The following is a 12,446-nucleotide window of genomic DNA, read 5'->3' as shown; positions in this document are numbered from 1 at the left end:
ACTCAGAAAAACAGATTTGACCAACAGGAGTAGGCCTATCACAACAAGGTTTAGGAAAGGATGCAGAAGATACTGGGGATGAGTTAGGCTATTACAGTTTTTAAAAAGCATACATAAACCAGAAGGAATAGCTCCTACTGTATCAAATTATTTTTGGGTTATCCGAAAGAAACTGTGATGACACATGGCGTGACGTCACGTGTGTGATAGAGCAGTGCTGGAAAACACCACTAAACAAAAAAGCTGGGTCAGGGTGTGTGTCTCAAATTTATGTAGGACTATAGGCTATACTTCATTTCGAAGGCGGCGTCCTCCGGAGAAAAGTCAGAGCAGTAGCTAACCATTATAAAATTAACCGTTATTCCTAGTGAAGCCTCATTTGTTGTAATTAAATAATGACTTTGGAATGGCGGAGATCTGTTTACTGAAATGAAGCAGCCTCGATGACGGATGCGGCCGATGCGTCTTCCACCGGACGCAAGCCTTCGAAATGAGACGCGGCTCATATAACGTTACACATGATTATAGTGTTTCAGTAACCGCTAAAGTTAGATTACTGCAGAAAAAGAGCTCACCTGAGGAGGTAACGTTAACCCATAGCGTAACAACAGCGCCATCCCCTGCCAGTAACGTTAAGCTCCTGCGTTCTCAAATGTGACAAATCCCGTGTGTTAAGAAAAGTGTTTCGTTGTACTTGTAAGAATATTATCATCATTATCAACATTATCTTACTCACGGGGTTTTGCTGCGACCGTCGTCTGGTTTTTAGAAATGCGAAAATAAAGACGACACTGGAGTAAAATGCCGCTAGAGGGAAATATGTTTTACCCTGTGAGCTGTTTTCGATTAATCACTTGCTTTAGAAACAGTGTCTGTCTGTTCTCTTCTTATTTTATTTTATTATATATATATATATTTCTTTATTTATTTATTTATTTAATTTTTTTATCGTTCACCATGGCCATGACCATCCATTTTGACTGTATTTCTGATTAGTGCAAAATACTCCGAATCACGTGGGAATGTTCTGGAACTCCAAGGATCGATCCTTGATTATATTTCTGAACATTCGGTTGTGTTATAGGCTGAATTCTGCAGGCATATTCTCCATCTCTGATCGCTTCAGCGACCGTGCGATGTGATTGGCTGCTGCGCTCGTTCCATCAGGTTCTGGACTGTTCTCTCAGGAAGTCTTAAAGCGCGTTACCGCACAGCACAGCACAGCACACACACACAGACAGTTCTGCTGCAGAGAGATCGCGCACATTTCGAGCTGCGACACAGCAAGTGATTGACAGAGTCAGCGTTTTATCCGGTGAGAATTATCACGATTATTATTATGCATTAATAGTAGAAGAGTTTGGGATTATAATTATATATAAACTAATTTTACAGTTGCTAATGCTTGTCAAGATATAACAAAATGGACCACCAATTTTAATAGCCCATATTATTTTGATGGTTTTGTGCACTCGATTTGTATACTAAACCATCGATAGCGTGGAATGTTCTCGAGCTGTAAGTTAATAATTTATGACATTCGAACGTCCTCGCAGTGTTGAGTAACGTTACGTGCGCGCGTTCTAGATGATTCCAGAAAACACTCCCATTTCTTCCAGTTCCGAATGCTCATTGCTCACTGCAATCACGAATGTTGCATAATAGTGTGCCGCAAACGAGGAAACTGAACCTTGACGTTTCCTCAGTTAGTTATCCCGAAGGGATAGGTCACTCAAAACGGAAAATGTAATTTTCTCAAAAGGAGATTAAAGTAAATGGTTCTGAGGCTGTTATTCTGTCTGACAAATTTAGTGTACAATATATAAAATAAAAAAAGTCAGGAAAAGGTTCGGAACAAAATTAGTCAATGATAATGTGATTTAAACTTTGGAAAGTAAAAATATCATCAGTAATGAAACAGAATGAATGATCAAGCTGTTGTGAAGTGCTTTCCTCAGCTCTGTTTGAGTCTGACGTCGCATCCTTTAACACAGTGACAGCTGATCTGCTCTGTGCTTCATGCAGGCCACAGGATCTTATGTCTTGTGAGCCAGAAAAGCTTATGAGTGAACAGTCACAATGTTAAATATATTTGAGCTATAAATAGGATATAAACAAAACATATATCCCTTATTTGGAAGGCTTGGGTTAAATGCTTAAAATATGTTTCATAATGAATATTAACCATTGCCGTAATGTCTGTCTGCCATCAGAAACCATGTCAAAGGGACCAGCAGTTGGCATTGACCTAGGGACCACCTACTCCTGTGTGGGGGTCTTTCAGCATGGTAAAGTTGAAATCATTGCCAATGATCAGGGCAACAGGACCACACCAAGTTATGTAGCATTCACAGACACTGAGAGGCTGATTGGAGATGCTGCCAAAAATCAAGTAGCAATGAACCCCACCAATACAGTCTTTGGTAAGTGATTGTATGAATGCTATACATTTGAGATTTTTTGAATTGACCTGTTTTGACTGATTTTGGATACTAAATTGTGCACACTACTTTTTCCTGTAATTTAACAGTTAGATTGAACTTTAAAAACACAAAAAAATTAATAACACTGTTAAATGCAATTGTAAACAAATCTCAAAATGAGTATCAATTTGTCATATTGTACATTATAATGGTGTCATGCCTAAATTTAGCATTTGATTTAAGTTTCTATTTTAATTTAATTAATTTAGGCAAAATTGTATAAATTTTTGCCATTCATCTTTTTTTGGCCATGACATATTTGTTGGCTTATTTATCAGAAAATAACCATAATCTTATTGGTATCAGCAAGAATTATAATAGCTGTGCATCCCTGTGCTGACATTACTGTTTTTTCATGTTTTCAGAGTTGTTATATAAGGATACAATGTAGTTGCTGAGATTGTTGCCATATTTGTTTCTCTAGATGCAAAAAGGCTTATTGGACGGAGGTTTGATGACACTGTTGTACAGTCAGACATGAAGCATTGGCCATTCACTGTTATAAATGACAACACGCGCCCCAAAGTTCAAGTTGAATACAAAGGGGAGACCAAGGCCTTTTACCCAGAGGAGATTTCTTCCATGGTGCTTACAAAGATGAAAGAAATTGCAGAGGCATACCTTGGAAAAGTAGGTTTCTGTCAAATACCTTGCCCTCATACTCAGCATACTGAAAACAAAGAGACCATAATTCTATACAAACACCTGTATTTGCAATAATGGTGTTGAGAATGTTGCTGCAGTCGGTCTAAAGAGGCGGACATATTCAACCTGTCAAAGTGCCTTCTGATTTAGTGGATGACTTCAGTAAAAATAAAAACTTTGCACAATGTTGCATTTCACGTAAGGCATGAATCTGTTTTTGCAGACCATCACGAATGCTGTTGTTACGGTACCTGCTTACTTCAATGACTCTCAGCGCCAAGCCACAAAGGATGCTGGGACTATCTCTGGTCTCAATGTTCTACGAATTATCAATGAACCGACTGCTGCTGCCATTGCCTATGGCCTGGACAAGAAAGTAAGATTGTTACTTTTACAATATAGCTATATTAAAGGGATACTTCACCGTTTTTTCATATTAAACTATGTTATTCCCTTAACTAAAACGAGTTGATACATACCTCTCTCGTCTCAGTGCGTGCACTAAATCGCTCTGTCTTGCGGCGAAACTTTGTTAGCACTTAGCTTAGTCCAGTTCATTCAATATGGGCCAAGCAGAGAAGCTACCAAACATCTCCACGTTTTCCCTATTTAAATACAGTTACTCGCGTAGTGTAACTCGACCTAGGACGGTGACACAAAACAAAACGTTGCACTTTTCTAAGCGTGTAAAATGGATAACTATATTGTATGGCGGAATACCATAGCAAGTGCTTGTAAGCACTTCGACTTCGGCGCAGTAATATCTTCACTCGTGAAAAATCCTCTCACCAGCCCCCGCTCCCTCTAGTGAAGATATTACCAGATATTACTGCGCCGAAGTCGAAGTGCTTACAAGCACTTGCTATGGTATTCCGCCATACAATATAGTTATCCATTTTACACGCTTAGAAAAGCGCAACGTTTTGTTTTGTGTCACCGTCCTAGGTCGAGTTACACTACGCGAGTAACTGTATTTAAATAGGGAAAACGTGGAGGTGTTTGGTAGCTTCTCTGCTTGGCCCATATTGAATGAACTGGACTAAGCTAAGTGCTAACAAAGTTTCGCCGCAAGACAGAGCGATTTAGTGCACGCACTGAGACGAGAGAGGTATGTATCAACTCGTTTTAGTTAAGGGAATAACATAGTTTAATATGAAAAAACGGTGAAGTAACCCTTTAAAGTGCGCATATTATGCTTATTTACATGTTCATAATATTATTTTTGGGTATCTTCAAGAATAGTTACATGATTTAAAGTAAAAAAAAACATACTGTACATTGCTGCATCACCTCTTTTCACCATCTGTTTGAGTTCCTGTCTCTTCAAAGCCTTCCTTCTGAAACACCCAGTCTACTCTGATTGGTCAGCTGACCCAGTCTGCTGTGATTGGTCAACTGCTGGTCAGAAATGTAACGGCCCTTACCATAATCGGGATTCAACTCCCGAAGCTTCATGAACAGCTGTAAATAATATTAGATGATTATTATTTAATATAAATTGGTATTGCTGTACCATTTTGAGCCCGAGTTCTATAATGATAGCCAGGGCTGGTGCCACTTGGGGAGTGATGGACTCACCCGGTCTATCCTGCCCCCTCATTTAAGATGAATGTGAAAATAGATTTTAATGATGAAATAGAATTGACTATTTAAAAAAAGAATCACAATTGCCAAGTGGATAGGCTTTCTAGCATTAATATTAGGCTACTATAGCAACAATTTAATTAAGACTGTTTCACAAAATCACGTTTTGATTGGCACATTTAACACAAATCTTCCCATGCCACAAATAATGCAGCTCTGCTGGGTAGGCTAAAGATATGAAATATTTTTTCATGTTTAGAAGGCTAGATAATTGGTTGTACTTAGTTGATTTTTTCATTGTATTGTTATTGTTTGTCAGCAGTTGCTGTTCAGGCTGTCTTTTTTTGCGTCTGTGTGAACCGGCCCTAATAGCTGTAGTAGCGGACAGATTTACGGTCCGACAAATACATGAATGGGCCACATGTTTTCATCGCCCCCTTTCATTACTTCAGACCCCTTCTTAATGCTCTGCTGGGGCTGGCTCTGACGTGAGCATCTCCTCGACATAGTGAAATCACTTTTCCCAACTGACGAGGTGTTGGATGCAAGTGGGAGAGATAAACTCCCATTTGTCTTGGACTTTGTTCTTTGTAACTGTACAAATCATTTTAATTCACAATTAGCTATTTCACACTAAAGGAAAGGTCAGATCAAAATAGCATATTAGGTGCCCTTAAAGGCAGTCATTTTTTTAATAAAACTGATTTATTTTTCCTGTACCAGGTTGGTTCTGAGAGAAATGTCTTGATCTTCGATCTTGGTGGTGGCACTTTTGATGTGTCCATTCTTACCATTGAGGATGGCATCTTTGAGGTCAAGTCTACAGCCGGAGACACTCACCTTGGGGGAGAAGACTTCGACAATCGCATGGTCAACCATTTCATCTCTGAGTTCAAGCGCAAGTACAAAAAAGACATCAGCGACAACAAAAGGGCTGTACGTCGGCTGCGCACAGCATGCGAGAGGGCGAAACGCACTTTGTCCTCCAGCACTCAGGCCAGTATTGAGATCGACTCTCTTTATGAGGGAATCGACTTCTATACTTCCATCACCAGGGCTCGTTTTGAAGAGCTCAATGCCGATCTCTTCCGTGGCACGTTGGATCCGGTAGAGAAATCCCTTCGTGATGCTAAAATGGACAAGTCACAGGTTCATGAGATTGTCCTTGTCGGAGGGTCCACCCGCATCCCAAAGATCCAAAAGCTCCTGCAGGATTTCTTCAATGGGAAGGAACTGAACAAGAGCATCAATCCGGATGAGGCTGTGGCATATGGAGCAGGTAATCAAAATGGGCTTAATCCTGAAAGTCCTATTCTTTCGTGAATGTCTTTTGAATTATAAACATATTTCCTCTTTTACAGCTGTCCAGGCAGCCATTTTGTCTGGAGACAAGTCTGAGAATGTCCAAGACCTGTTGCTTCTGGATGTTACCCCTCTGTCCTTGGGAATTGAGACTGCTGGTGGCGTTATGACCATCCTAATCAAACGTAACACTACCATCCCAACCAAACAAACACAGACGTTCACCACCTACTCCGACAATCAGCCTGGTGTCCTCATTCAGGTGAGCAACACCTGATGTCCATTGATTTTGTCCATAGTTTCTTGCAAAGTTTCATGTTTAATTGAATTCTTCTAGGTGTACGAGGGTGAGAGAGCCATGACTAAGGACAATAACTTGCTTGGAAAGTTCGAGCTGACAGGCATCCCTCCTGCTCCTCGTGGCGTCCCCCAGATTGAAGTAACCTTTGACATTGATGCCAACGGCATCATGAATGTCTCCGCTGTTGACAAGAGCACCGGCAAGGAGAACAAGATCACCATCACAAATGACAAAGGTAGCATAACTCTTGACTTCCTGAGTGTCTCTTAATGTGCAGTCACATTAGTGGAATTGCAGCAAAAGCGAAAGGTTTATTGTAGGACTGCTCCCTCATATTCGACTAATCGTTGTCGACTAGAAGAGGCTTAGTTGACCAAAAATGTTATTAGTCGGTTAGTCGCATAAAAAACAAAAAACTTTGTGCCTATGTCATGCAGTCCATTAGGGACAGGTCGTTAGGAAATCCAAACGTTCGCCTATCATCTGTCAACCTCAAATATGGCTTATCATTTGAAACGCAAGTAGCAACTTTACATGACCGCTCATGTTAACCTAAAATGTGCGCTATTATTATGCGCATATCCCAGTGTTCATGTAGAGTGTGGAAGCTTAAGTATAATGCGCTTACTGCATGACATGGAGGCTCCGACGCCTTGCATTTTTTCCTGATAATAGCGGAAACAACTTAAAATACTCTGTCATTTTTGATCATACAGATATGCATTCGAAACTATAAAGGGTCTACTTATATTTGCGTAAACTCACAATAACAAGAAATTTGCAATGTGTTATATAGGCAATCAAAGGCTCATTATTATGATTTATATGGCTTATTAATATACATGTGCGATAAGTCGAATAATCTCTTAAATGAATGACTACTTGAGGGCAGCCCTAAGCTATTTTCAGTTGTGTAGAGATGTATGAAGCACTGCTCACACAGAATTCACTCACACATCTACCAGCTTTCTGTTGGTTAAGGTTTGAAAATGAGCTAAATCTGCAAGGGGAACTTTCGCCCTCACACAAAACTCTTTTATTGGAATGACTTTTTATTATTTGAAACCTAATCAGTGGTCCTAATCAAACTCTTCTAGGACGTCTAAGCAAGGAGGACATTGAGCGCATGGTGCAGGAAGCTGAGAAGTACAAGTCTGAGGATGATGTTCAAAGAGAAAAGGTTTCTGCTAAGAATGGCCTCGAGTCCTACGCCTTCAACATGAAATCCACGGTTGAAGATGAGAAACTCAAAGGCAAGATTAGTGAAGAGGACAAGCAGAAGATCCTCGACAAGTGCAATGAGGTCATAAGCTGGCTGGACAAAAACCAGGTATGGTCCTCAACTTTTGTCTCTGAGGTCTTTATGCATCCGTAGTACTTACTTTATCTTGTCATTTCTGTATAGACCGCTGAGAAGGAGGAGTTTGAGCATCAGCAAAAGGAGCTAGAGAAGGTGTGCAACCCGATCATCACAAAGCTGTACCAGAGCGCTGGTGGGATGCCTGGTGGGATGCCAGAGGGCATGCCTGGAGCCTTCCCAGGAGCTGGAGGTGCCCCTGGTGGAGGTGGATCCTCTGGACCGACCATTGAGGAAGTTGATTAAATCATTCTGAGAAATGTCACTGTGTGGAGCACCTTACTTGTTGTTTCAGAGCACTTTAATAAGCCATTTTATTCTCTTTTGCATGTTTCTGTGATGTAAACATCTCAAAGCTTTAATTTGGTCCTGTGTGTTGATGTGTAATTCGTGAGCATTTATTACCAGTTTTCTTTGTAGCTGTTGATGTAACGTGTGACATCTCAGCTTTAATTTGGACCAGCTGTGAGTTTTTGTGTGACTCATGCGCATTAAGAACCAGTTTTATTTGTAGCTGTTTTGAGCAGCATGTTTTTGTTCATGTGTTAAAAATGCTGCTGCAAATGTATCACGTCCTGTTGTGTCTAACACTTCTGACAATAAAGGATTTGCTGTTCACAAAGTCAATGCGGTGTGTTCTCAGTTCTTCCTTAAATTAACTTTATACAATATGATATGTCAACTCAAAACTGATCAAATATACTACTGTTCAAAAGTTTGGGGTCACTAAGATTTTTTTTTTTTTAAATGTAATACTTTTATTCAGCAAGGATGCATTAAATTGTTAAAAAAATACAGTAAATACATTTATAATGTTGCAAAATATTTTTATTTCAAATGTTTTTAAACTTTCAATTCATTAAAGAATCCAGAAAATGTGTCACGGTTTCCACCAAAATATTAAACAGCACAACTGTTTTCAACTTGGTTAATAATAAGAAATATTTCTTGGGCAGCAAATCATCAAATTAGAATGATTTGTGAAGAATGACACTTTGCCATCACAGTAATGAATTATATTCAAGTTCATTCTACATATTTTACAATATTACTGTATTATCGATCAAATAAATGCAGCCTTGGTGAGCATGACTTTTGTTTCAAAAACATAAAAAATCTTACCAACTTTTGAATAGTGTATATAATTTGTAAAACGTTTAAATGCAGATTAAATTACAAAAGAAATTCAACTTTAATTAATGATCTACATTTCACCATAAAAAGCCAGTAATTCTAAAAATGTTCAAACTTTTCCAAACCTAAATATAAAGTCTTATATTTTAATACCAACCTAAACTGCCCATTTTGTATTACATATATATTGGAAATTAGATTATGTATAAACATAAAATGAACTGAACACTTGTATTAGTCATTTATTCGTTTGTGTTTTAAAATAAACAATAAATGTCTAAAATGAAGGGATCAGGGATGACATGATGGTTCACATTCAGACTGAAGGGTTCGAATAGCAGATCTAGGATGAGAAGCATCAGCGTGACATCGGGCCTCTTGGCTCTTGCATCCGGTAAGCACACATATAGAAGATCCCTGCAGAGAAACACCAGGAATGATAAGCAACAATAATTACTGAGAGACATTGACCATGTGTTCATGAGACATTGACCATGTGTTCATGATGTAAATTTTCAGTTTTTTTGTATTAATGCTTGTTCTTTAAAGGAATATCCCACAGAAAATATCATTGACTCGTACCTCAGTTTGTAAAAACGAACACTAGACGTCTATGGGACGCCTAATGAACGTCTATTTTAAATTGCACTTATACTGCACTATTTTAAATGTGCACTTTTATACACACATTTTTCTGTACTAGCCAAATATGCTCTCAATAAAACTGTAACTTAGTTAATCACACGCTTTGTCTAGTGTACCTGAAAAGAATGTGAGCACCACAGAAACCCAACCCATTATGTAGGACCAAGAGAACCGCCAGTTCCCATATCGTTTTCCATAGTAGTTGACTGTCATGCCAGTGTAGACAGCCATGGCCAGCAGCACAAAGAAGCCTGGAAGGTACAGCCACAAAATCCAACTCAGGTTCGCAAATAAACTGTGACTTCAGATACATTTAAGGAATAAATAAAACACTCTTACATGAGATGAAATAGAGAATTCCTGCAGAAAAGGTTTTGTCAAAGCCACCAAAGGGGGAGTAATTGATGAAAGCCATGACACCGATGATGATGCCAAAGAAGCAAGCTAGGATAGCCAGGATCATGAAGGCCCGGGTCGCATCCCAGTATGCTGTTCCAAATCAACCAGATACTAGTCAGTCAGTATAAGTACCTTGTACAACATCCTAATGGATACATTTTTAGTCCGTGATGTGATGGTCTCACCGATGCTGTCTGTGTGCGTCATGCATTTTCCAGGCATACAGTAGCGCCACAGACCCTGATGCATGAAGTTGCTGGACTGGCGGTACTGCATCCAGTAGTCTGTGGCGGTGGAGATCACCAGGAGTATGTTCCCTATTCCTGCGCAAAACAATCCACCTCCCATAAAGCTGTACATCTTGCACCTACAAACAAAACAAAACAAATAGTCAATGCTAAAATGAATTCATCAAGGTGATATATTTTTAAACACAAGATTGATCAATCATGGATTTATTAACTATTTTTGAAATACTAGAGTATTGATAATATATCAAATTATCTTTTATTGTTATGTTGGTAACACCTTACAATAAGGTTTCATTTGTTAACATGAACTGATGAACTGCATTTCTACAGTACTATTTATTAATCTTTGTTAATTTCAACATTTACTAGACATTATTAAAATTAAAAGTTGGATTTGTTAACATTAGTTAATACACTGCACTGTAAAAAATTTCTAACCCTCCCAAATCAAAAATTTCAAGTGACCGATAACATCTATATTTTTCAATTGGCCGAAGTGAAATTCTTGTTGCAATAGTCTGTTAACATTGGCTCAATGAGAAATAATACGTCAGACTAATTGAAAAATTTAGATGTTATCGGTCACTTGAAATTTTTGACTTGGGGATGTAATTTTTTTTTACAGTGTGTGAACTATCATGAACAAATAATGAACAGCTGAATCTTTATTAACTAACTTTAACAAAGACCAACAAATACAGTAACAAACTTATTGCTCATGGTTATAGTTCATGTTAGTTAATACATTAATGTTAACAAATTAACAATACATTTTGTCGTGCTTTTATTAGTTTTCTTTTATATATATATATATATATATATATATATATATATATATATACAATTTTTTTATCTAATATTTATACTTTATTTCAGCTTCATTTCAATGAACGAATTTTAATTTTTATTTTAGTGAACAATAACAATTTATTAGGTTTTCCATCAGTTGTTTAAATAGGCTAAATTCTGAATAAACTAATTTTAAAGTCATTTTGGTTTCATTTGTCCATGAATGAATGATGCCCAAAAATGATACCCTTATATTTTTCTGGTATACTGTAAATAAAGATAAACTAGTTTCAGAACACTATTTACAAAAAATGTACAGCATTTAAACCCCATCAAATCATCTGCGACCACAAAAACGTTATTGATGGCCTAAAACCAACTTTTGTAACCGAATAACCCGAATAACAACCAAACATATAATATGAAAAAGAATAACCTACCTGTTTTTTCCTTCCCCCAAAAAATATTATTAGACTGAATAGTGTGAAGCTCAATTAAAGCCAAGGCAGGCAGATTTCCATGAGCTATTGGCAGTTATTTTTTGTGAGGGCACAGGAGCTGAGAGCTGAGAGGAACAATAGAGCTGTCAGACCAGCAGCCAATCAGAGAGGCCCAATGAGTGCTTAAGAGAATCTGCTGAAAATACAAAACTATTTTGCAGTAGTTTTCACTAATACTGATGACAACGTACTTTCAATTCACAATATAGACGCATCATAGAAAAGTTGACCGCAAACTGACAAGCAGTTTTTCAGGTGATTCAGAAAAAAAACACAAAAAAAACATGACTAATTCTTGTTTCCCATCATAATCATTTTATTTTATTTTATTTCTGTTAATTTAAGGAGGTCCATAAAACAGATTACGAAAGAAGAATTTATAATAATTTGCCATAATTTATAAATATTTATTTATTTTACAGAAAGAATATGTGAATAATTTTAAGGATACAAAAAGACACCAAAACATGGCAAAAAATGTATTTCCCCTCCAAATTAAATATTTATGTATTTACACCGCCACAGTTTTGGGCCTTTATTTTAAAAGCTTCTTCAGCTCCATGTCTTCTTAGACATTAGATGCCACCTAGAGACTTCACATTACAGTAATGCAGTAGACTAGAACATAGAAAGTAATGAACAGATAAAAATAGAGCTCATCTGCCGACAGGAACTAATAAAACATAAATCCTCTGCAGGACATTGAACATAATAGCAGCTGGAATTTCATAAATGAACCATTTACACCTTAATGATATTTTCCCTTTCCGGAAAGAAGATACAGGTTTGACTTTTTTATATTTGTATTTGTGAAAGGATTAAAGAGCAGTGGCACCTTATTCATACACATTATTCATATGATCCAAAACAGCTTAGATTAAAAACAATGTGGTTAAATGGTTTCTAGTTGATGAGGATGCTGTGCACATTTTACCACCAGCAGAGGGAGACTTTTCACCATATATACACTCTCAGGAAAAAAGGTACAGAACTGTCACCTTGTTTTCTGAGAGTGTAGGATAAATAGGGAGTGCGCAGCTTATACATCTGTGGCCA

At 37.7% G+C, this 12,446-nt stretch overlaps 2 protein-coding genes across 2 annotated transcripts; one reads left to right on the top strand and one right to left on the bottom strand.

Moving 5' to 3' along the window:
- Positions 1–1,164: 1,164 nt before the first annotated feature.
- Positions 1,165–8,299, top strand: hspa8b (heat shock protein family A (Hsp70) member 8b). The gene is made up of 9 exons (XM_082179600.1): positions 1,165–1,315; positions 2,214–2,423; positions 2,908–3,113; positions 3,352–3,504; positions 5,436–5,991; positions 6,074–6,276; positions 6,352–6,550; positions 7,413–7,645; positions 7,721–8,299. Exons 2-9 carry the CDS (start codon positions 2,219–2,221, stop codon positions 7,916–7,918), a joined length of 1,953 nt encoding a protein of 650 aa, XP_082035726.1. The 5' UTR covers positions 1,165–1,315; positions 2,214–2,218; the 3' UTR covers positions 7,919–8,299.
- Positions 8,175–11,470, bottom strand: lim2.3 (lens intrinsic membrane protein 2.3). Its single transcript, XM_082179608.1, has 5 exons — positions 11,331–11,470; positions 10,036–10,217; positions 9,791–9,940; positions 9,568–9,702; positions 8,175–9,223 (listed from the first exon to the last, which is right to left on the bottom strand). The coding sequence occupies exons 2-5, from the start codon at positions 10,208–10,210 to the stop codon at positions 9,165–9,167; spliced, it is 519 nt and encodes a 172-aa protein (XP_082035734.1). The 5' UTR covers positions 10,211–10,217; positions 11,331–11,470; the 3' UTR covers positions 8,175–9,164.
- Between the last annotated feature and the right edge of the window lie 976 nt (positions 11,471–12,446).

Source organism: Leuciscus leuciscus (assembly GCF_965113295.1).
Source record: "Leuciscus leuciscus genome assembly, chromosome: 9".
NCBI classification, from domain to species: domain Eukaryota; kingdom Metazoa; phylum Chordata; class Actinopteri; order Cypriniformes; family Leuciscidae; genus Leuciscus; species Leuciscus leuciscus.
The sequence above is the reverse complement of the archived record's forward strand: the minus strand, read 5'-3'. Positions and strand labels throughout refer to the sequence as shown.